Source organism: Haliaeetus leucocephalus, unplaced genomic scaffold (genome assembly GCF_000737465.1).
Source record: "Haliaeetus leucocephalus isolate CR32 unplaced genomic scaffold, Haliaeetus_leucocephalus-4.0 Scaffold450, whole genome shotgun sequence".
Taxonomy (NCBI): Eukaryota; Metazoa; Chordata; class Aves; order Accipitriformes; family Accipitridae; genus Haliaeetus; species Haliaeetus leucocephalus.
In genome coordinates this window covers 6201344-6226924 of record NW_010972886.1, presented here as the reverse complement: position 1 = coordinate 6226924, position 25581 = coordinate 6201344, and the positions used below count along the sequence as shown (strand labels likewise).

The window sequence follows — 25581 nt, the reverse complement described above, 5'->3', positions numbered from 1 at the left end:
ATCTTTTGTTGTATACTTTGGTGGCAGGTCTCTGAATTTATACGGAGTTTACCAGGATGTGAAGAACATGGCAAGGTGTTTAAAGACGAGGTGGGTGAATTTTATTTCAAAAAGACACAAAGTACAAAGCTTGGTGGAAAGATTAATTTTATGTCATCATTAAAAATACATATAAAGTAGTAGGATGAGATACATGTTTAAAGTCAGATGCAAATGTATCGAAGATTAGGTTGGTGTGCAGGTCATGGAGTGGGAAGGAAGTAAAGAAGATAAAACTAGCTAAGTGTCAGCCAGGTCTCTCATGCTCCTTTAGCTTTGTTACTGCAACTGAAATTACTTAGAACTAATGGTAGAAGATGAGGAACTTCGTGATTTACTACTGTTCTCTCTTAATCTGGTTTGAGGAAATTTAGAAGTATGTTATTTTAGTTCTGCAGGATGTTAATAAGTAAAATAAAACAGAGCAGTGGTTCAAGATAACCACCACTTAGCTCTTGATGCTCTTCCTCCTGATACAGCCAGTTTACGAATATGATTTGAGTGTGCGGGAAGTGAGAAGATCTGAAGGCTTGTGATGAGGTTCAGAAGAGTGTGGACTCTGTTCGTAAGCACGCCAGGCATGCCCTTCTGGTGTCTGAGAAGATTGTTGTGCCAAAGTTGTCATTAGGAAGTGATAGGGCTTTTAGGTACAATAGGCCTTTATAAACTAGGTCGGCTTTTTCTTTTCCTCTGAGGTTTGTTACTCCTCTTAATGCTTAGTTTCAAGAAGGCTGTTTTGTTACAAATTGCCAGAGTGAATAGTTCAGGTGATTATCCCAGTGAGGCCACCTGAATGGGCAGAATCTGATACTGTAATATCCCAAGTCAGCCAGCCTTTCTGGTACTTAAACTTGAGAAGGCACCTCCTGAGGAAGATGCATACAGATGGCCTGCTCATCTCCTGCAACAAAAGTTTTCAGGCTGTGCTGTAAATTGTAATGACTATTATAGTTACATATCAAAGAACTGACAGGCTGCATCTCTGGGCATTTTGCACTTGCTTAGATGTTAGGCATCTTACAGTTGCAGCAGGTATGCAGGCCTAGATCATCCCATATATCACTTAGGGCGTCTCACCAATGAATTTAAGATCAATAAAAGCTGGCATACTGCTAATCAAGTCAGTGGGTGGGAAGTGCCACAGAGATGGATGAATCCTAAACACTTTCATTCTCAGAGGTGTAAGAAAATACTTCCCCTCCTTAGGATTCAGCCTCTCAGGCTTTGTTTGTGAGCAGTAAATTAAACTGCTCCCAGTGAGACCAACCAGCATGGACTGGCTGGCATCAGTAAGTCTTTCAGTAGGTAGAAGGTGCTGGTTCAGATTTCTGCTGTGGAAGTGAACCCTCATCCTGCATATATTAAGGTGCTGCAGAAAGCTGGGCACCCCCACATTAGCCCACTTCTGGTTCCGAGCCCACCCAGGCTGGCTGGCTTTGTGCACGAAATGAGTAGAAACTGTGGTAACTGCGTGATGCTGTTCTCACTGCACTGTTCCACAACTTGCAGTGCTGGGAGGTACCTTGCAGGCTTCCTTTGCAGTGTGTCTGATTCAGAAAGCTTGTCTTCTAGTCCAACCGGAACTTAATTACACTGTTTTTATCTCAAATTGGTATCTTTAAGCCTAAGCAGTGCTCACGATTTAACCACAGTTGGCTTTTAGGCCTAGCTATCCTGGTTATGTTTCACTGAAAACTTTCTATAGATACCTAAGTGACCTGAAGTTTACACAAGAAGCATTGGCCCCTTGAAGCCCTTGGAAGTAAGGGCCTTGTGGCTCTTCATGTTCAGATTTAGCACTCCTGCTGACAGAACAATTTGCCTACAGGAGAATATTCACCTGTAATGTTTATTAAAATAGCAACACTACAAAGCTGGCTGAAAAAATATTCAGTGTTTTGAAAAGTCGTGTTTGTGTCAAAGAGGCAGTTTTATGTAGTCTGGCCCCTGTTTACATCGGGGACCAAATTTGTTTTAATTTGCTCTTTAATGAACAGAAAGGGGTAGACTGAAGAGGGTTCCAGTTCTGTAGCTGGGAGTGAAATCCAGAAGCTTTTGTATGGACACTTGCATAAAAAGAGTAGCTAAGATGTTAAAAAGCATTACTGTGCTGCAGTACAGTTGAATTCTACTTCATTTACCCATTTTACTTTTCAATAGCTTATACTTTATACTGTCAGTATGAAAATAAGAACTGGTTAGCTAAAAATTAGCCAGACAGTTGTTTTCAAGCAGAAAGAAGATCATCATCCTGTTCTTTTGGACTAGCTGATCTGTCTAAAAGGTTGAAATCAAAGCTCTCATGAAAGCATTTGAAAGTGTTTGTATTTAGCCATTCCTTTACACTGTCTGAAATTGCTGGGAATTTTCTTTTCATGTTTTCTGAAACATCTATACTGCTGCACTGTCAGACCTATTAATAGCTTTGTGTGTTTTTTCTTTTAAAGCAAATTGATGGAGAAGCATTTCTGCTAATGACCCAATCAGACATAGTCAAAATAATGAGCATTAAACTGGGACCAGCTCTAAAAATCTTTAATTCCATTCTGATGTTCAAAGCTGCAGAGAAAAACTCACACAATGAACTTTGAAGATAATGGAAAATGTGTACGAGCCAGCTTTCGCCACTGGAGCTCATGTTTTATTCAAAGCACAAAGACTTGCTAGAACTGTTGAGTAAGGACTCTCAGAAAGGAAGACACGTAACTTCAGCACTGGTGGACTATTTATATTCTCCTAGAGCCAGTACACATCTGAATCCTTCTGGGAAGTGTTCAAGCTTTTGAGAAGGTACTGTGTAACAACCGAGTCAGCTAGTCTTATTTACCAAACTAATGGCGCTAATTCTCCATGGATGGTTAGGATCCCTAACTTTCTTTGGACATCAAGAAAACGTTCATTAATTATTTATGCTGTATTATATAAGGGAACATTAATATTTTCTAAGAATTCTTGAATTCTACTTCATGTATCCATTTTACTTTTCAGAAGCTTTTACTTCATACTATCAAAATAAAAACTGATTAGCCAAAAATTAGGCTACAGGTAGCCGGATGAGACTGTTATGGCTAATACGTATTTGTGCCATAGTTTAAAAATGAAACACTTAATGTTACATACGTGACACTTTATGCTACAGCATATAACTTTACAGATTATAAAACTGTCTGTTTGCTTGTAACAAAACAAACCTTGTTGGGGTTGAAATTATAATGCTTTTTTGATAACTGAATGTTTTTACTTTTGCACGATTACAAAAATGTTATGTGAGTTTTTCCACCAGCATCTTTAATGTATTTTACCAAAAGATCAGTATAGAGAAGGCTGCAATTGAAAAATAAAGTTTGACTTCATAGAAGACTTTTCGTTTATGCTGCACAATAGAGTCCCAGCCTTTTACATGGGAGCCTGCTACAGTCCCTCAGCATATGAAGGAAAATACATGTATTTTGAGGTAAGGACATGAGCAAAAAAGAAAATATATTCATTCATGTCTGCACATGCTGGTCTCCAGTATAGTTACCACAACAGTGGAGAAAAACAGTGTGCTAAAGGTAAGACTGCTACTCTGGCTTCATATTCAACATAGGTTTGTTTTCCCAATGGTGGGAGAATTCTTTCACCCACCACTTCCTAGTTGGAAAGTCTTGATTTCTAAATGAGTAAGGCATGGGGGAAAGACAAAGCACGGAGGAAAAGGATACTTAAATGCATATTGGTGTATCAGCATATCCTAGGTGCGTTTCACTGCGTCATTAGCAGGCTGCAGATGCCACCAGCAGGTACTTAGGAGAGGCAACCTTCTTTCTTGGAGGATTATTATAATGATTTGTCAGGGAAAGCGGTTGCACTTGGTATATATACGCAAGATGTAAACCAGATGCACTTTAAATAAGAGAATGCCTAGCTACCTGTATATTGAGGACTGTTCCAGAATGTTAGTTTCGCAAGAAGAGAGAGAAGAGTTGGATCAAGATTTTTGGCAGCCCTCTTCTTAGCACTGCTTTGGGCAGTTGTTCAGCCTTTAGAGTTGAGAACAAGCAGAGCATTTCTGTTGCACAGAGCTGGGAGAATTTTACATCTTCCCACAGGTTTTGCTAGGCTGTTCTTTGGGTGGAGTTCCTTAAGATTCCAAGAACTCCCTGTGCCCCTTCCAGATCATGTAGGTGAGTAGTACCTGCCATAGTATGAGGTGAAACAGGGTCAGTATAAAGTAAGTTGCATTGCTCTGTTAATTTCCTTCCATAACATTGCATAAATAATATTTTTAGATTTTGTTCAATATTTGTACATTCAAATTGCACTCTTATTGTACTACAATACAAATAAAACCTGAACTGGAGCTGTCTGTTACATTTGTGTGTGCCCAGGATTCTCAGATGAACCCGGCTATTCCCGAGGGTGGTGTGGAATAATTCCTCACTGTAGCTCAGTGTGGCCATGAGTTTAAAAGAGCAACTTGGCTACTGCTGTCTGCCCTTTCCTTAAACACTTACTCCTAACGCTCACAGGCCACTTGCTGTCACAATCAGAATCCCATTTATGGACCCGGATTTTGTCACTGGCAGAAGCTGAAGTTGCCCACACAGATCAGTAAAATGCCAAATTCTTGTTTTCCTTCCTTCTGTCCTTCCATGTAGTTTATTTTTCCTCACCCTCTGTGTCTCTCTCGTGTGCCAGCTCTGTAGCCCGGAGTGAGAACCAATGAAGAGATTTGCTTCTTGACAGAGATTGCTTGGGGATGTTAGCACCTCCCTGAATTTTTATATACCTACTTACAAAGTACTGTGGTTTAAGAAATGGGTTTGAGTTAATACTGTTTACAAGATGTAGAATGAAGCTCACTGAAATTATACAGAGCCCAGCTTTTTATTCATACAGCTATCACAACAGTGAGGACATGTATAATCCTTCTGTATCTCATGTGATGAGGTAGCAGGGTGTAGCCACCTCTGTTACAAAAACTACACACAACAAATTCACTTGAAAACTAAAAACACTCAGGAGACCTACTGAATCTTTAAAATGGCAGTTGGTATTGTTTCATATGTTGTGGTGGAGGCAGCCCAGCTATCACACAGGTAAAGGTTGTCCCCTGATTTCCATGCGAGCCACTTGAAAAATCCTAAGACTTTAGCAAGAGAGTCTGGCCATTAAATGCAGCAATCTCCCCTCATTCCACAGGGTCTTCCAAGCTGTGTGTTTGAGTGTTAAAAGAATTGTGGTGACCACAAACGCTGCTTTGCCTACACAGACATTTTTAGAACTGGTGGGAGATTGATGTGTTTAGTAGAATGCAGTGCTTTAATAAAAAGCCATTTTAATTTGTAATTAATGCAATGGGTCATGTTTGCGGGCTGCTGCTACTGTCCATTACTAGGCGCTTGTCTGAAGCTGTGCACTGTCAGGCAGTAACCCCTAGGATTTCCAGACATGCAGGAGTTAAGAGGAGCATGTTAGGGAGAAGAGGAGGCTGTGGGAGAGGAGAGGAGAGGGCCTCTGCTCTGCATGGGCAGACAGGAGAGTCACCACGTGGAGAAGGCCGATTTGTTCTGGGGAAGAAATTCAGAAAGAAAATGAGGCATTCTCTCCCCAGTGCCAAAGTTGTGGTTACAAATGCACGTGGAAGCATCTCAGGTAAGTCATTCTTGCTGCTTTGAGAGTTCATCTCAGAATCCCTATTTAGCAAATTCATGATTAATGTTAAAGAAGAATGTTTCATGCATGGAGAAAATAGTGAAAACTCATCATCCTGCAAATTAAAAATCAGGCCCACCATTTCAAGACACAAAAATTACTCTAGTAGGCTTTCAGTGATGATAATATAATGAAATTATTATGGTAACAAGTAAATCTTTAATTTGTGCCACTTCAAAACATTAACTGTATTAGCATCTGAAGCAGTGAAGTGCTCACATAAGCTCACAATGTGTTTTTTAAATTCTGACAGTCAAAATATTACCTGAATTTGTTAAATGTTCCATATAGAAAAATAATACATGACACATGCAGTAATCTAGAAAATTTTATCTCTAGTGCCTCTAGACTGATCTAGAATTTCCATTTAAAATATGAAAATGCTTAGGTTTTATATTTTTTAAAAAGTAGCCAATACAATTAAAAAAGGGCATTATTAAACATAACTGTTATATATACACTTTCACCAGAAAGAATGGTACTGATTTATCTTCACAACAAAGGGGTTTATTTTGACAAAATGTCGAATGCTCACGAGACGAGTGCTGTGTACACCATCAGATACTGGGGTACTCGGGTGCCTCCAGCCCTCTCTTTACCTGGGTGGGCAGGGATGCTGGCCTCCTCACTTCAAAGACCAGGGACTCCAGGAAGTTCAGCGTCCTGTGGATTCTCTTTGGGCATGGAATATCGAACACATGAAATGCAGCTACCAGTGCTGCCAGGGCCATGGTGCAGTCATTGAGCTGGGTTAGCTCTTCTCTTCCTACATACAGGGCAAACTCGCATGAATTCACATTGAATGGATTTTTTACTTCCAACACTGGTGTCACTGCCTTTACCTAAATTAAAAAAAGGATATTTCAAGTGATGCCACAGCATTGCTTTGGTGAACAGTCAAGAGAATTAAGTAAGCATAATAACACTGCTTTGAACTTAGCTAGTATTTCTATGAATATTTGCGTTCTACCCAAAAGGCAGGCTATTGTCATCCCATTCCAGGAGCTAAGCTGAGGCACCAGAAGGCCAGGTGATGTGCCCAGGCAGCTGATACAAGGAAGAGAGACCAAGACTGCTGGTGCTCTGTCTCCTACCTCCTCATTCACTGCAGCAAACAGACTGGAATCATCTCCAAAGACATCTGGCAGGAGTAAACATGCAGCAGTCATTTTCATATCTGTCAAAGGCAAGGATTTCTACTAAATTGCAAATGAAAACATGCTGGCACTCCAGTATCATCTTGAAAAAACAGACTGCAGCCTATGTAATAGTTAACTCAGCAGTAGAACTGTTGTTCAGTCCATTTTGAAGAGCAGTTTGTACTGCTGTGAAGGTTTAGGTACTTAGCTGGCAATGGACATTAGTATTCAAATCATTCATGACACTCTGCTACTCAATATTACGATTAAATTTCTCTCACAATAAGTAGACCTTTGGGTTGCTTTGGTTTGTGAGCTGAGTAGTCCTCCTGCCCCCACCACCCATCCCCAAACTCCTCTCTCCCCTGTAAATCAGATGTCTCTGGGGAGTCCTGTTGCCAGAGGACTCCGCTTTGAAGGCTGCGGTACAAGCCGGTGCTGCAGAACCTCCTGGGATGTGGTACCTGCTACCCCTCTGGTTGAGCTATTATTGACTGTAACACCTTTTTTGCAGTTCAGGCTTCTGGTGTCATGTGTTTCACTGGACCTATCTTGTCAGGCACTTATTCTCTAGGTGCCAGGTCAAGTTGTTTGTAAGAGAAAAACAGGAAAGTAAAGGCCTTGAGACTTTACTAAGGTATGAGTTAAAAATCTTTGTGGGCATATTGTATTAGAAGAGGGGAAATGACTTACAATGACCATAGCTTTCTAAGGCCAAAGGTCTGAGTAGAAAGTCCATAAAGGCTTTCTGGATTGAGCTGTCCGTTGACACTTCTTAATCTATCATGAGCTATTGAGTACTCATGTTTTTAAACTTCAAGAAAGAAAACCCCAGTATTTTAACCTACTCTGCTCGCTTCTTTAAGAAATGGCCTGGTAATAGGAGTGAAACTGCTATAGGAAACGCGTGTGTTCATCCTGTGTCACCTTTGATTTGACATCCTGGCATTATGCCCATTCGATAGACAATGACAGTTTTAGGAGCACTTCTCACAGAGCTAAGCTCAGGCATAGGCATCTACAGCTGCACTTTGGGAAGAATAATGATTCTGAGTTACTGCTTCAAAGGTTTCGTCCCTGCAGAACCGCACTCCCCAGACTTCTCAGACTGAAGGAAGTTGAGTGGCAGCAGGTGCTTGCTCCCTCGCAGCCAGTGAGCCAAACATGTCAAGGTACGTGGACCTCTGTGCATGACTGTGGTACCTGCTCGCCAGAGGTACCACTTTGTGCACTTACTCCTGAAGTGTGTCTCTGCAGAGACGGGGTACTTGAAACACAGTTAGTCATAACTACTTCTTTTATTTCACTGGGATGAAGACTTTAACCATAGAAACAGTACCTCTCTTTCTAAAAGGAATTGTGTCTTTTTGATAGGACTGTTTCTAAACCAGAAAATTAGTTTTCTGTGTGTATTTTTAAAAGATAATAAGCACTCTTTTATATATCTAGAAATACGTAATTCTGCTCATCTAGCAATACTTATTTTAAGGCAGTTACTAACTTTTATCAAACCTGCAGTCTTTTATTCAATAGAAGAAAAAAGTTTCAATACATGACTGACTTAATTTTCCTAGTAATTTATCAGCTTTCATTCTTAATGCTTCCCCATCACTATATATTTTTCAAGCAACTGTGACATATAAAAAATGTTTTTGCAGTAAAATTGGAGTTAGTTTAGTTACATAAGTAGGAACAATTAGCTACAACAAAACTCTGATGTTCAGAGCATTGAAGATTTGTACTGACATTTCAGAATGTCTTCCTCTGTGTGCCGCTTCAGATTTTCTTGCAGCATAATGTTAATTGGATTATTCCTCACCACATACAAAGATAATATGTTTTCTGAATAAATCTCCAAAATCTCAACTGTTTTCTTATAAATGTCCGTGTGTGTGAGAAGCTGGAACTCCCTAAAAAGCTAAAAGAAAAACAAATATTTGGTATTATTGCAATCCTCAAAACCAAAACTGAAAACAACACGAGGTGCACACTTTGAAGACAGGATAAAACTAGCTCAGTAAAATAAGATTATAAACTGGAGGGGATGGTTTCATTTCTTTTCAAAGCAGGGAAGAAATACACCAAGTAACACCAAAATACTTCAAATAACCCACTGGTGTGTGTAGCATGTTTAACACAGGACTGGTGAATCTTTCAGAGTGGGGTTAGCAGCAAAAATATGAGTTAGATTAAAGAGAACAATGTTGATGGATACTTCACTGGAAACATCCCGTAGAATACATGCCTACGGTTGTATCACATCTATAACACAGAGTTCAATGTCATTATTAAAAATGGCTCTGTTACCTGATAAGGGCATCTTAAGAAAGGAAATAGTCTAAGAATGTCTTTTAAAGGTGCCTTATCACTGATCATCTTTCTCCGTATTTCTATTGTCACATTCATTCTGTTATCCACTTCTTTCCAGTTCCTTTGAGTTTTCATATATTCTTGCTTAAGCCACTTAATATGTACATCCATTGCACTGCCTTCAAGATGAACAGGTTCTTCCTATCAAGGAACGAAGGACAGAATTGTAACAAATCAGCTAGCCTTTTTATCTGATGTGGCTTGTGTGATTTGAGTGTAGTCAAAGTGTAGTCAAGCTCAGCAGAAAGTACCTGTAGTGTGGTTTCAGTACCAGCTCTGTGAACTCACCCTCATATTCCAATAGTTATATTAAGATCTGTTTTCATATAATACTATAGCTATCCACCAAGTCTCCCAAGGTCAAATTACATATTTGAGGATATTAATGAAATTCCTATGCCTTTGTCTGGTTTGCCTAATTGTGGTTTATTGGAAATCAGTAGGCAGTTCTAATGATGACTCAGTGTTTAGTAGTATTAGCTCTGTATTACCAAAAGAAATAACATCTTCTTCGTAGTCTTACAGGTCCTAAAAGCGGGACAACTAACTTTCACATTTATGCAACTAAAGTATTTAGCCCCAAGGAGACCAGCTGAACTAAGAAAACTCTTAATGGAAAGCATTATTTGAGCAGTTTGACTGTTAGTGTTTTCAAAAAGTTATTTTGTACTTGAAGATAGTTAACAATCTTCCTCAAAATTTTTATTATTGTCCCTGCTGGAATTCTAAACCCAGTAATTGCTAAGAGGAGGAGTGGCTATCCAAAGCAGTACATCCATGGCAGTAGCCTGGGGCTGTTTAGTTTCTATCAGAGGACCCAGTGAATTTGCTCATTGAAACAAGCTGAGACGATATACAGATGCACTGTTAGTGCAGTTACCACTCTCAGGTTGTATTTACACTGGCTTTTCCGATATGTATTGTCACTGATGCAGCTGTTGGCTGTGCCAGTGGTGGCCTGTGGGTCAATACCAGAGGGAGTTGAGACACTTCATCCTGTTCCCCAGAACATTTAAGACACAGAGCTGCGAAACATAGAACAACCAAAACTGCTTTGCAGTGCTCTGTATGTGCAATTAAACTTTCCAGTCTAATTAACAGCCTTTTTTAAATTGTGCATGTGGTATTCCAAAAATGGTTGCACAAGGTACACAACTAAAAAACTGCTTCCCTCCTAGTATAAGTCCATGGATTTCAACAGCCATTGGGATCACAGAAGAAAATAAGCCCCGCATGCAGGACAGGTACCTACTGTAACCCCTGCAGGTACTCCCCCGGCCCTTGCTAGATGCTGTATCACCACAGTCCGCACTCTTTCTAATAGAGGATTTTAGACTTAATTGTATTACAACAGTAATGTTTGTTTGTGACCAGCTTGAGTACGCATTCTTGTCCTCTTCCTCACTGCACAGCAACAGAGGGGCTGGGTCAGATGATTTAGTCCCATACCCTCCTCTATCTGGCTGAGAAGGGTGCTGGGAAGAAGTATAAAATAAGGATAAGAGTGTAGTGGTACTTTACCTGAGTTCTGTCAAGACTGGCCTGAACTGGCATTCATGGACGCCCAAGGATTATATTATTCTATTTAATACCCTTCAGTAGATTTTTTCCTTCCATTATTTCTCCCAGTCACTATAAAATCTTCCACAACATCCCATGTTAAATTTGGCAGTTTAACTATGCACTGTCAGAAGAAATGCATTCTATTGTTTGTTTTTTCCTGCTGCTTCTGCCTTCTAATTATCGTACTGGATTCAAAACCTATTCCTCATCTCCTTGCCACTGTAGGTTTATAGATATGTCATATTCTGTCCTCATCTGCCTCCTTTCCAGCTGAGACTGTCCTAAGCTATTTAATCATTCCACATATAAAAGCTGGTCCATACTTTGAATTATCCTTGCTACTGTCTTTGCATATTTTCTAATTTCACTACAGCCTTTATGAAATGGGCGCAGTAAAACTTAAAATACTAGTTGAGATGCTGGGACACCACAGGTGCATACAGTGGAATAATGCACTCCCTTTTGTTTCTTTCTTAAATAATTCTGAGCATTCAATATACTTTTTTGGACTGTTGCTTAGCATTGTGCCAAATTTTCTTTGGCGTCATATAAAAATATCATTTGCGAATGGTACTAAGAAGCTCAGAGCCCATCACTGTAAATGTTGTTAGGACTGGCTTTTCTCCTTGTGCTTTATTTTTCATCTATCACTATTAAATTTTATCTGCTGGTTTTTTGCCCTGTCACTCAGTAGCATGGGGTCCTCCTGCAAGTCTTCATTCAGTCTTTGTCTTTAGCACCCTTAGTAGCATCACCAAATGTGGCCAGCCAACTATTCTCCTTTTTCCACATAATTTAGAAATACATTGAACTGCATAAACTAAGCATTAATAGTCTTTTGTGCTGTAAACCCCAACTATTTCTGCCTAGCTGTATTGGCGTGGCAAGGTTTGGGAGGCGGGGGGGGGGGCTTTGTTCTCTTTTAACTGTTTATCCTTGCAAGCACCTTCCTGCTTATCCCCTCAGATTGTATCTTCTTAGAGCCTTTGAAAAGCATGTGGTGAAATCTCTTCTGAAGTTAAGGTGAACTATATCAGCTGGATTTCCTGTGTCCTCAGGGTTGTAGAATACTTAAAAGAAATAATGAATTTATGAAGAATTACTTCTGTTTACAGAAACTTCGTTGATTTCTTCTCAATGTGTTCATCTCTTGGGTCTGCATTACAGTTCTTGCAATTTGGCCAGTTAATACAGCAGGTTTCTTGGTCAGTATGTTCCCTAGCTCTCTCCTGAAACTCTGGAAACTGGCACCAAATTAGCTACCTCCAATTTTCTAGTATCATGTTTCATGAGAGAAATTAATGACCGTTTTCTACTGGCCTTAGTAGCCACTGCTGTTTCAGAATTTACTTCTCATTTATTAAAGTGCAGTAGAAATGTAACATAAAGTATCTTGAGGATGGGCAGTGGTAAGTATGATTTAAAACACTTGGGCTGTTGTAAAACTATGCTGCTTGCAATGAAAGAGCAAGTGAATACTGAGTTCTAGGGTTGGCATTAGTGACCAGAGTTGCTATGATTTTGGGGACTCCTTGTCTATATACAGTGGCAGGTTTGTACCTTTTATATCTAATCACTTCATTTTGTCTCTGGACACTTCCACTCCTGCTAGGGAATACATACAACATACTATATAGTGTTATGTAAATATAGATTAGCTAATAATTGGGAGGATAGTTTCACTGCATCATTGCATATTTCTAATTCCAACTGATTTAATGCAAGTGGTGCACATTTATCAGTCAGGAACAGAACAGAGCAATGGGACCTCACTGGCACATGAAGTCAAATGGCAGTGACTGTCTTTAGCAGAACCAGTGTGGAATTAGAGAAGAGTAAATTTAGATGTTCGTGGTTGAGTAGCTGTTTTCAGTCAACCTTGCTGGAAATCTAAAGGGCAAAAGCATTCTGATTTATGTTATTCATTATGTCTAAGCATAGTTTCACTCAAAATCTGAAGGTTTTTGATAGAGCAGGAAAGTTTGGCAACACTTGAATTTTACACAAATTATTTCTGAGCTCAGGATTTATTAGATTCTAACATCAAAAGAAGTTTTTGTTTTTATTAAAAAAATTACAAAATACCATGCTTGTAGCAGAACATGTTCTGTGTGTAACTTGCTTTATAACTCAATTTCCATTATCTTCAGCCCTTCTTCCTATTTTGCAAATTTGCGTTTTTTCTACTAAAGTGCAACGAATGAGTATGAATCTTGTGTCTTGATTTTTGAATACTGAAAAGTGGGTCTTGCTATTTTGTCTGGAGTACATACAGGCACAAGGCATCATAAAAACACAATGTACAGAACAGTTTGTAATACCACTATTATAAGAGACAGCCCTTTTTCCTGTGGTGACTTTCACGTTCATCATAATGACATTTAGTATGCTGAACACTGGGGCTTTTTGTATCAGGAGGAATGCTCAAACCAGGTTATAATCATTAGAAAGTGAAGATTTGCTCAAAAAAACCCCAAACAGCCCAGACTGATCTGGAACAAGTGTGAATCTGAAAGGCAGGCAGTAAGCTGGACATCGCTCAGGACCCATCTTCTTGCCCCAGAGGGTGGGAGAGAACTGAGGAGGCATCGCAATTGCACCAGTTCTCATGTCCAAACGCTAAACACGAAGACAGGTGAAAACAGCATGGGCAGAGTGCTTTCATGCAAAATAAGCATGTAACCTTCTGCAGTAGGATCCACGCTGACTTGTACTCAAATGAGATGTTTAATTAAAGCAGGGTCTGCTTTAATTACACATAATTACCCTTTTGATCTAGGCAGACACTTTCAGAGCTAGACTTACATGCCATTGCTAACTGCAAACTTCCAAAGCTGCATAAGGCAGTTTATTTCTGACCACAACTGCTTTCTAATTTGTAAGCTGCCAAACACACAACATAAGCAAAATGGGTGAAATGTTTTCCTCTACCAAGGGACAACCTGTATTTCACACTTCATGTGAACTCACAGAGAAACGGAGATACTGAATGATGTAAGAAAGAAGGTGAAATGTAAGATGTACACCAGGAATTTGTGTTTAAAGCTTTTGCTTTGACTCTAAAAGCGTTTTAAAATATTAGCTAAGCAACACCAGGCACTATGTATGCACATCAGGGTTTTAGTGGAAAAATCACATGACAACAGTACAGCCATTGAATGATCATTCGCATATGCACACGCATGTTGTGGTTGTGCAGACATTCAAGCGCTTGATTTGGAGACTTAATCTTAGAGGAAAAGGGGCTATCACCCCTGCTTCACCTGTGTACAGCATTCACACTACAGATGACACCTAATGCTGTACCTGCCAGTAGTGCCCCTCAACCACAAGACTGAGCCAAGAGAGTTTCTGTGTCTCATGCACAAGCTGTTCATTGTTTGAGAGTTTTACAGATACTCGATTCCTTTGGTTTCCTTTTTCCCTTGCCGATGCCTTTTTTTTTCTCCTCATTCCTCCCTTTTTCTCCAGCCATAGCCTCCAAAATCCTATTCTTTCCACACTCCTTGAAACCTTGTTTCAAGGTTCTAACACCTGCAGCGGCATAATCTCATTGACTGTCCTGGTTTCAGCTGGGATATAGTTAACTGTCTTCCTAGTAGCTGGTACAGTGCTATGTTTTGAGTTCAGTATGTGAAGAATGTTGATAACACTGATGTTTTCAGTTGTTGCTCAGTAGTGTTTAGACTAGAGTCAAGGATTTTTCAGCTTCTCATGCCCAGCCCGGGCACCTGCCCCAAACTGGCCAACAGTGTATTCCATACCATGTGACGTCCCATCCAGTTTAGGAACTGGGAAGAGGGGGCAAGGATTCGCCGCTCGGGGACTGGCTGGGTGTCGGTTGGCGGGTGGTGAGCAATTGCACTGCGCATCATTTGTACATTCCAATCCTTTTATTACTACTGTTGGCATTTCATTAGTGTTATCATTATCATTATTAGTCTCTTCTTTTCTGTTCTATTAAATCGTTCTTATCTCAACCCAGGAGTTTTACTTCTTTTCCTGATTTTCTCCCCCATCCCACTGGATGGGGGGGGAGTGAGTGAGCGGCTGCGTGGTGCTTAGTTGCTGGCTGGGGTTAAACCACGACATTGACAAACATGATGTTAGTGATCACCTCAAAGAAAAGCATATCCCTAGGAAATGTCTAACTTGCTTAATTTACCTATTCAAGGCAGAAGAAACTCCAGCTCACAGGGTAGACATCACTCAATCCTGATTCCTTCTTTCATGAGAAAAGACAGTTTCCAGATCATGATGAGCATAAAGCCAATGGGGTAAACTTCTGTGAAGCACCCAAAAGCAGCAACTTTTCCATGACCTTTTTTCTCCTTACAATGAGCCCGAAGACCACCCCCAGAGGCTTCAAGCAGACTCCCAGCTTCAGTCTGACTTTGGGAAAAGGTTGTGCAGGCTGAGGAAGAGATAAAGGCAGAAGACAGCATAGATCGTCTGCTTCACCCCATTAAGTGGCTGGCTTCCTTCAACAATTAGCCCCCTCGCGCTGGCTCATTCAGGGACTGTCTTCTACATCTGCCCGGAACCAGGTACTTTATGCAGGTTAAGCCTTCCAGGCCTCGTCATTAAATCTGGCTCTGGGCACCCAAGGTGATCTTCATGTGGATTTTGGCCAAACTCAGGAAGCCCGTCACACAGCTTTTCAACAGCCCTCCTCCATTTAAAGCCAGGAGGCCCATCCATCCTCTCTGAGACAAGCTCAATTTCTAAGCCTCATTAGTTAAGGGGAAGCCTCAACCTTAAGGCAACAATCGTCTCACCAGCTTCACCACTCTTGTACTGCATACCACAAAAACAAGCATATATGGTACCCAGCTTCTACCCAGATGCCTCCTGGGCCAGAGGTCTTCTCTGATTTTCATCTGGTCCTCTTGGGAGAGGATTTGCACATTCACCACTTTCAACATTCCTGCTTATCTTCCCTGTACAGGAATAATATCTGCAGATGTCCAACTTCATCAGTCTAAGTTTCTGCAGAACCCTTCCGCTTCTCCCAGTCTAAGTACTACCAAAACATTTCTTATCTCTATACCATAGACACAGAAAGGAGATGGCCTGCTGGTACCATTATAAATTGTTTTCATTACGTTACTCCCAGCTCTGCTGGGTGTGACAAATATGCCCAGTTATCTGCAAACATCTACCGCTATCTTAACTGACGTCTTGCCAGAGCCTATTTCTCCTTTTCACATCTTAACTCCAAATTTACTTGTGTGACAGCTTCAGAGAAGGCCTGATGACCTCACAAACAGGCTGTCATAGGATGTAAGAAATTGGAGGCATTAGAAGAGGGACTCAACTCTCTCTCCACTTCTGTTTAAAATCATGAACTACTAGCAGTCTTCTAGCCTGTTATATTCCCTTAAAATTCAGATAACTTAAGATATCCTTGGATAGTTCCTTTGCTGACAGGTTTTCTCATGCAAGGGCTGGGATGGATTGAAGGAACTTGATTCAGTTGCATAAATATAGCTATTTAGTGGCATTTGAGAGGTCATAAGGGTATCCCAGAAATCTCTGGAAGTAGCAGAATATGACACAGGACTTACGGGAGACCCATGCCCTTCTGGATTGGCAGGTGGAGCCATGCAAGATATCTGTGGGCATTTTTATGTCTGTCTTCAGCTAATTGAATTGATAGTGAAGTCACACTTGCCATGGACAGCACTGTTCAAGACAGATTTCAAAACCTGAAGTTCTGAAAGAGACAGTTTACTCTTTGGTCACCAGCCCTGTGATGACTAAGCTAGCGTTTGAACCACATGCTTCCATCATATGGAAGCCAGTCACCAGCTCTACCCGCACTTCTCTCTCCATCGCCCTTTGCCTTTTGCTAATTCTCTGGCCAAAGATGCACACCAAGAGCGTCCTATCTTCCTATTCCTTCTGGCTCCCCCAAGTCTAGGGCCCCTCCTGTAATAACTGGCAGGAGGTGGTTTCTCTCATAGGCTGAAGACCATAAGCCCAATAATTCCTTAGGGCAGAGGAAGGGTTTTACGGTGCCATTTTGATGCTAAAAGAAGAGTGAGGAGATCAGTCAGAACAAGCCACTGGATGGCTGCTTTAGCACCAACCCCACCCTGGCTGCAGAGGAGAGACTGGCTTGCCTTTCGTATTTATTTTCATGGTGTGATCACCCCTCTCATGAAAAGTACCTTCCATTTGCAGCAGATGAAGGTCATTATCATTACAAAGCACTCTCCTCTGGATTACTGCAGCTCCAGGATATGTGCCCGACTGTGGAAAATGACTGAGGAGGATTCTCACTCCATAGCCAGAAAACGTGTTAATTAAGGAGGCTTTCGTTATCAAGTTCTGAATATCCCTCAGACATGGAGGCTCATATTAATGTCTATGTCAGGCACAGTCCAAACTTCTTTCCACTGGTGGCTCAACCTGATGAATATTTGTAGGGAGCATCATTTTAAGCAAAACCTCCTTCAGTGACAGACACCTCCAGCATGGGTTTATGTGCTTACTAACCATCATTTTACAGCCCTGAACGCTGCACTTGCTCAAGACCTTTCCTGTGATGCTAACCACTCTAAAATGAGTATACTCTTCAGTCTTGCTTGAATATAATTCTCTGTAATGAGGAACACATCAGCAGATGTTTTAAAGAAACTGGAGGAGGAAGCCAGATGCTGCATCTGGAAGCAATGGCCTGCATGGGAGGCCAAGTAACACACCTGCTATGTTTGGAGGAGGAATGCCTGCTGGCAGATAACAGGGCTTGGACAGACCAAGGGGCAGACATCATCTGTGGCTCTGAGCACATCCCAAAGCATCACAGGAAGCTTGTCCTGGCAAGCAACTTTTTTCACATGATGAAATAGAGAGAGTGGTTAAGGATTTTATTAGTAGTAATAGCTTTATTACTCTTTTTATATAAAAACAAATGCCAAGTATACCAGTGAGGCACTTCCTATTAGTAAATAATCTTTTTATCAGTTTCATACCATTAACAATCCAAGATTGTACTGACACGAAGCACACTGGACAGAGTTACATCTTACGACTGTTCAGAAACTAAAGCTCAATATAGAAGTCAGCTGTGTGGCTGGTAAGTAGGTCATCTGTTGGGAACAGATGTGCTCTTTCATCTGCACTGCTTGCCGGTTGGCTTGTACCTATAATGCCCTAAATGTCCTACTCTGCCTATCTAAGGGAGAGTGTAGAGACACAAAGGGGCTAGGAATCCGTCACTGATTATTCTCCAAAGGTCTCCTTAACCGGGAACTCATTTCCTACCATTCTACCTTAAATAAGCCTGATGTGTTGGCTTCTTGTCCACACAGGGCTGATCTGTTCTTCCAGACTTGGAAAAGGGAAGAAGACAAGAGGATCTAGCTAATGGTAATTTGAAAATCATTTGGTTTTGCCTATGGTATTGGCTTCTAGATCTCTCCTTTTTTTTTTTTTTTTTTTTGAGGCTAAGACTCTTTGTTGAGTAGTTTAAATTTATCACAAAGTAGTTAGCACCAAGGATTAGTAGGAAGGTGCCTTTTATGTGTGTTCCTAAATATACAAAATTCAAAAGCCCACACAATATTTGTTTAAAAGAATAATAAACAAACATCTTGTTCAGCTGCAGTTTATAATGACATAATTTAGGATCTCAGAGCCAGACATACCTAGTTTCAACATAGAGATACATTTAAAACTAAGAAAGGTATGATTCCCTCAATTTTGAGGGACTCATTCTTAAGCCTTAATAGGCTCCACAAGTGTTAATTCTTGCATTTATATCTCCCTGCTGTTTAGGATACAAGAAAAATAAGAGAAAGTAAGTAAAAGTTGTTCAGGGAGACTCATTTACAGGCACCCAGCCCGGTGCAGTTACACCTTCTCTACAGAAAAATGAAGTCGAGCATGCAGTCAGCCCCTACAGGATCACTGCAAAGCCCTTCTCAACTAGCTGATGTGACAAAAAAGACCCACATTTGCCCTTTCCAAGCATCAGCGGATAAAGAATGGCTCTTAATGAATGCACAAAACCAGGAGCCTGTCATTTCTCCTTTAGCGCATGCAAGACTGTTCATTGTTTTGCACCCAGATTAAAGGTTTCTTACTTCACACATTCTGCAAACATTTTAACTAAAGCAGGCGAAAAGAGGGAAGTGTTTATTCCCACATACATTAATCTAAAGGGGATAAACAGAAATTACTGAAGCTTCTTAAAAAAACCCAAACAAACCAACCACAAACCCAAACCCATATTTGGGTAGAAAACTACAGCTACCTTCAAACACAAGGGCGATTTATGCAGAAATGCATCCAGCAAGCCACTCTTGCTGCCCTAAAGACATGTGTCTGGTAAACAGCAGGATGGACATGTGTAAACTAAAGTCAAATATCTGCTTATGTATCCTCTTTATCACAGTCTTACAATTGTTCAAATTTTACTGCATTTTAATTGCAGCACTGAAGGAAGTTAAGGAGCATTAGCAAAGCATAAATGGAACTTAATGTATTTATGAAAGTGTATAAATAAATTAGTATGCTTCAAACACTTACTGGACAGTGCTGGCTCTCTGAATTCTCTAACTAAAGGGAAATACAGCAAGTGCATGCCTACATTCATAAGCGCCCCTAAGTATATTACACATCAACACAAACAGCTTTTATATAACAAAGTGCAATGTGACAGCAGGATATGGCCATTTGTGACCAGCTCAAATACCCCGTTGCATTCTTATTTGTACAGAGGTTTCAGCTCTTAGACATAAGCCTCTGTTGTTTTCACTCTAACTGCAGATGTATAACCTAAAGCAGAATGGGAATATTTCATTTAAAAAGAAAAATAATTTTATGTCCAACTGGCAACAACTCTAAGTGACAACAAATGTGCAAGGCAGCCAGTATCGTTTTCAGCTCCACTGTTGTCACTTAGTCCTCCAGAAAGGAAAAAAAGTCAAGGGTCTAGCTATAGGACAAACTCTATACAAAATGAGTTTAAATGGGATGAGATCACTTCGTTCTCCCCTTTACTGGCTGGTGGCCTTACTGTCAGCAGAGGAGCTAGCTGAAAGACACAAAACACAGTTAACCACCAAAAGTTTTACCTCTACCTGCACCTGGACATCATCAGGCTTGTTTTCAGCAAAAGATTTCCTGGTCTGTCCTCGCCTGTGGCCAAACTTGCATTTGTTCCTCAGGACTTGCTCATCATCTTCAATGGGTCTCCGCACATACTTGAAACGATCTTTAAGGGCCCGTTTCCATAGCAACTGCACGGGGGGGGAAATATCTGTCATTACTAGTATCTTTCAAGAATTTGTCCCATTCCTAAAGCAGATCACTTTGTTTTATCTAGCTATATAAAAAAGTGTTTACCACTAAGCAGAAAAACACTCACAGGGTGGCATCAGCATGCTGGTGGCTTCAGGACTGAAGGAAACACAAGCACCTGTGGTATATGACTTTATGGCAACGAAACAGTGGAGCTACTGGCACTGCTGTGGTTCGTTAAGGACAACAGTAATTGAACCTAAGGGTTAGATTTAGCCTATATAACCAGGGCTGTCAGTGAAACCGCAGTTTGCTTCCCTTTTCTCAGCTCTACTTTTGGATGCTCCATTGGTGACATCAGGTCATGAAACTACACGCTGAATCAGATCAGCTCACTCATGCCACTAATGGGGCAAACTAAGGGGGCTTTTTTGAGTGGACTATTTTCTCCCTGCCTCTGACTGGTTGTGTAATTGTACGATTATCATATCTAACACAAGGGAGCAGGAAAGACACGGTGGGATGCTCCCCTTTGCAGGAAGCCTACAGTTAACAATGGATCAAGTATGTTATTAAACTGAACTCAAAACTGCTGAATCAGAAGGATCATTTAAGTAGGTCCTAGCATTTGTGAGACTCCTCAAGGCATGTAAATTGCAACTTAAAGGCAGTTCTGCATTGCAGGTGGATGCAGTCCCTGTTTAATGGAGCCACTCATCACTCCTTGACAGCCAAAATTCCTCACGCATCCTTATGGACAGATGGCTGTTTACCTGCATCCCTGGCTGGGCGTCCCATGGCAGGACCCAGTTGTGCTAACTACCAACACACAGGGAAGCAATACTAAGCCAAGGCTGCTAAACGTGTCTGCAGCAAACCCTGCAGTTATGCATATTGAAAATTTTTTGTCAGATGCTCAAAAGCAACTACTTGTTTCAGTTATTGAGAGTTTTCAACAGTCAGAGGGAACAAAAATTGGTCAGAAAAGTAACTGTAAAGGACAGGACGTGGCAAGAGAGATTCAAGTAGCTGTTACCGCATTTTCTAAAACCGACTCCAATACTATACTCAAGCTTGTAGTCACTGACATACTAAACCACAATATAAACAGAAGAATGATTACCCCAAATTTCTTACCAAAATGGTGTTCTTTATTAGTCAAGGTAATCTGATGTCAGATATAGAAAATCCTGTTTTGAAGTGTACTTAATAATTTTCAACTTCAAACACTTTCAATAATACCTAGAGAAGTAGCCAAGGTTACTCTGACCCTTTCTATTCTTTCCTGATTGATGATACATCCCTCTTGGCAGGAAAACGAACCATTGACCCAGCACAGAGTGACTTAGCGGTCAAAGTGAGGAGGGGATACCTCCCCAAATGACCACCGAAGACCACTCGAGACTCCCGCGCATGCAGAGAAGGCATTTGATGTGTCATGGTTATATAATCCTATGCATATGCATTAGATAGTCTGAATATGTACTAGGTAGGAGTAGTTTAATAAATTAGATGCAATTGTTACCGTATAAAAGAGACACTCCTGATGAGTCTGGTGTGCTTGGTTTGTGGAAAGTCCACCGAGCACCCAGGCCTGAATAAAAAGCAATCTCTCCTGAGCGTGTGAGATTGGTCTATTGCACACCAGGTAACGAATCCGCTTTTAGGACAACAATATGACTTTAAGGGTTCACTTTGGTGTAAACCATAATTCAGTAAAAGTAGACTAAGTAGTACAGTATCTTTCTTTGCAGCGAGTCTGATGTGCCTGCCTTTCTTATCCACGGGATACAGATGGGAGGGTCTCTTAAAAGATGGTGGTGGAAGCAGTGTGACCTTGCCTTTCTCCTGCTGAAAATACTGCTCTGACCTGCCTAGGGTACTAGCTGACTTACAGGTCCTCAATCCTGCAAGCAAGAGCTCCACGAATGGTGCAAAACAAGAGCAGAAGAGCTACAAGAATACAGCCCCTAGGGCGTCGACCTCAGCTCTTCTTGGGCAGACCTGGGCCAGCCAGGAGAGGCGTGCCCTTCCCGGGGCGACCATTTCTGCCACCCACCTACAGGATCTTGCAGAAGCGTCCTCTCACTGCCAGTCACACATGAACATCTGAGAACTGGAAAGAAAACAAACCCATCTGCATTTCTAGTATGTAAACTTCAGACTTCGGATTCTCCCAGAACATGAGTCACGTCATCACCAGCGTAAACATGACAATTTGAAATGGAGCACAACTGCTCACCCAGTCTTCTCACAAGGCATGTTTACAACCTCAATTTGAGTATTACACTCCAGCACTGTTTTCTAAAGCAGTAATGTGACCACATGCCCTGAAAATCCCATTTGGTATCTGCCTGAACCATTAAGGTTCCTAAATATGTTTACAATTCTGGCCCTATGCATTTACATTTTGATGCAAATATTCCCTTTTATGCCTAGCAAAATTTATTTGAAACATTGTTATTTAAAGGCTGTTAAGAAACAAGCAAACAAAAACGTTAGCTTAACGCTTCTCTGAAGTGTTCAACAGACATTAAAATATTTTAAAACATGATCATCCCAGAATATATTAGCAGCTGACAATTTAAATATCCCCTTAGTTGAGTTTTGCACAGTTTCTTTCTTTTGAAAACCTTTGTTTGGCTAGAAGACTTTTTCGCTTATTCTTCCACAAGAAAGAATATGCTGACACCTATACAGAGCTTTAAATATCCCTCAAAGTTCAAAACATTCAGCTGTTTCATCCTCCTGTCCTCAGATAAATTGAGAGTTTTAACTAAATCTATTTCTGTAATAGGATTCTCATAAGCTTAGCCAAGTCCCTTCTCACATATGTATTTCATGAATGAGACCGCAAGCATATACATTTGCGTGGTTTCCCTAGCGGGTAATGCAACTTCTAAAAAAACCAATTTTGTTACCATTTCTGAGCTGCTAACTTTATTTTCTATTAATTCTGCCGCCCCAACCTCCCCAAAAGCCCCAAACCCCGAACAACCCAAACCACCCCTGGAAGGTTTACAGTGCTTGCAAGGGAGCAGAAGGATTAGTCTGTGTCTATCTGACATAGGAGGGAAAGGATTACACGCAGATTAAAAGCAGTAATTTACTAGCGAATAATCATTTTGTGCGCAGTGGTTACATAAATCGGGCATGTCAGCGCTGGGATCCTGGGTTTCGCCAGCATCACGGCACTGCTCGGCAGCCCGGAGCTCGAGGGGGCCGCTTACGCAAAGCCCACTGGCAAGCGGTGCGGATGAGAGTGCCCTTTCCTTTCCTTTCCTTCTTCATGTATGGTTGTCTTGAAATCATACCGTTTTCAATTGCTGGCCGAAATGAAATGAAATCAGGGCAGTGACTCTTTCCAAATGGTTGGTTGTAACCCTTGTAAAAGGAATAAATACAAATAGAAGAGTATCTTGCGAGTGGTCAAGAAACAGTGTCATGCCAATTTTGACTGCTGCGACTGTGACGTCGGCTTTTTCTATACAACCTATTTGTCTGTAACTACTTACAAATGTTGCATTGGTTACATTATAGATCAGAAATCTAATAGTGCATTTCATAATTAAATTGAGATTAATTTTTTAAAATGTTGTATGTGTAACTTTAGAATAACATTGTTCTTTAAGTAGAGAAAAACATCATAGGAAAAAATCCTTAGGTAAACACCTTAAAGTACTTTTGTCCCAAAGCTAATCTCAGAACAGCCTGGGGAAAATAATTTCATTCCAAGTGCTCCACAGACCTCTTAAATGAGTTTTGCTTTTGGTATAATTTTTTTTTTTTTTACTATTATTTAGGATTTCAGATAATTCTTTCTTAATTCCTGCTTCTACAGTGACCTAGTATATAACCTTTTAAATTCATAGTATATAAGTAGCTTATTCATAACCTTATTTTTAAACTTATTCATTTAGGATCATTAGCATCATTCAGACTATATTCCATTAGATATCCTTTTCAAGGGCCAATGGCACAGAAGCATATTTTTCTCTACTGCAAAATTAAATAGGAAACCTTTTAACCAAGAAAATAGAATTATGGATAATCTACTAACAAATCTTGAAACACTAATCTTTAATGACCTCTCATTGCAACAGTATGAGATGGAAAATATTAGACTACATTTCTACATAATGCACACATTGTTTGAATTACTTGTTTAAAATAGTTTTGAGTTGTAAATAAAAAGTGTCCAGTATTTTGGGGAAAACAACAACCAAACAAAAGAAACAACATACCCCCCCCCCCCAAAAAAAACCCCCAAACCAACCAAACAAAACCCAAAAAAAAAAAAAAAAAAAAAAAAGGAATGTTCAAAGTTTTGCAAGTAAAATTTTTTCCTGTCATGAAAATACTGGTGTGCATTTAGGTGCTCTTAAGTTTGGTTTTTTGTTGTTGTTCCTCTATGTTTTCCAGCAGATCTTTCCCCTTTCCAACTTTCCAAGCTGTTTAATTTCCATGAAAATGTTGCGACAAAAGTGCTGACATTTCCAATTCATAGTTTCTCCAAGTTTTTCATTACATCAAGTTCTTCACATTCTGATTTTCTGTTCTTGGTTGGAAGAAAAAGCTAATTCTGGAATGTCAAGGTCTCCCACTGGATGAACTTTCCCTTTCCTCAGCCAGAATGCCCCACGGGCTGCCCCTGCCCACCCATGCCACGCACAAGCGTGCATACTTGCCGTGGAAGAACCCAGAACAGTTGTCACCGCATCCTTCCAGCGGCCAAGACACATCCATTTCTGGTGAAGGGCTCCAAACCGTAAGACTCACGAGTTAAAAATAAAATCACACCACTGACAGACCTTCTCAGGGCATCTCCTTAAGAACTTCCGCAGCCCCCAGCAGATTCTGTGGCTGCTCCTCCACCCCAAAGGATAAGCAATTGCTTTACTTTTAAGCATGAATTTAGAGTTTAACTGAATCTAGGAGCCAAGACATAGCACAGCAATAAATTAACATCATTAACGACACAGACAGATAGCTACAGAATACAGACAGGGATAGAGCACTTTGCGCAGCAGAAAGGAAGACACCGGCCGGCAGAGGTGAGCTCCAGCACGCCGGAGGGAACGCCAGACTTCGTACACCAAACTACATTCGGCCTTTTGTTTTTTGAAGTGCGTGCAACTATTTCTTTTTTCCTGTAACTTTGACAGGACATTAAAAGTCCAAATACTTGAAAGCATGTTTGTTGGTATTCTAAATAAACTCAGATAACTTTATTAATCTACCAGTCCTGGAAAACATTATTCTCAGAGGCCTGCCCAGCTCAACGGCCACGTTCTGCGTGTCCCTTTCTCCAGCCTTACAACACACCGAAAGGAGGGGGTTACCTATCAGACACAGACACCTGTGCACAGCTGCTCACCCGAGGCTCCCTTTGGAGTCCACAGAAAGAAACAAGAACTTCCATAGTGCTATTCCTCTCTTCCCAATGTAGACACCAAAACCACATTATATGAACTGCATCTCCAGAAGTTTACATACACGTTATTTAATTTTTGCTTAAAATACT

General features: G+C 40.7%; 2 protein-coding genes across 2 annotated transcripts in view; one reads left to right on the top strand and one right to left on the bottom strand.

Moving 5' to 3' along the window:
• Positions 1 to 3225, top strand: part of L3MBTL3 (l(3)mbt-like 3 (Drosophila)) — a 77152-nt gene extending 73927 nt beyond the window's left edge. The window contains exons 20-21 of the mRNA XM_010574707.1: positions 28 to 90; positions 2487 to 3225. Of these exons, the coding sequence (XP_010573009.1) occupies positions 28 to 90; positions 2487 to 2630 (207 nt within the window). The 3' untranslated portion in view covers positions 2631 to 3225. The remainder of the gene's footprint in view (positions 1 to 27; positions 91 to 2486) is intronic.
• A 3068-nt stretch (positions 3226 to 6293) lies between these two features.
• The window catches only part of SAMD3 (sterile alpha motif domain containing 3), a 37345-nt gene continuing 18057 nt past the window's right edge, over positions 6294 to 25581 (bottom strand). The window contains exons 5-9 of the mRNA XM_010574706.1: positions 19892 to 20056; positions 9183 to 9386; positions 8622 to 8793; positions 6831 to 6913; positions 6294 to 6578 (exon numbers count right to left, since the gene is read on the bottom strand). Coding sequence (XP_010573008.1) covers positions 6294 to 6578; positions 6831 to 6913; positions 8622 to 8793; positions 9183 to 9386; positions 19892 to 20056 — 909 coding nt within the window. The remainder of the gene's footprint in view (positions 6579 to 6830; positions 6914 to 8621; positions 8794 to 9182; positions 9387 to 19891; positions 20057 to 25581) is intronic.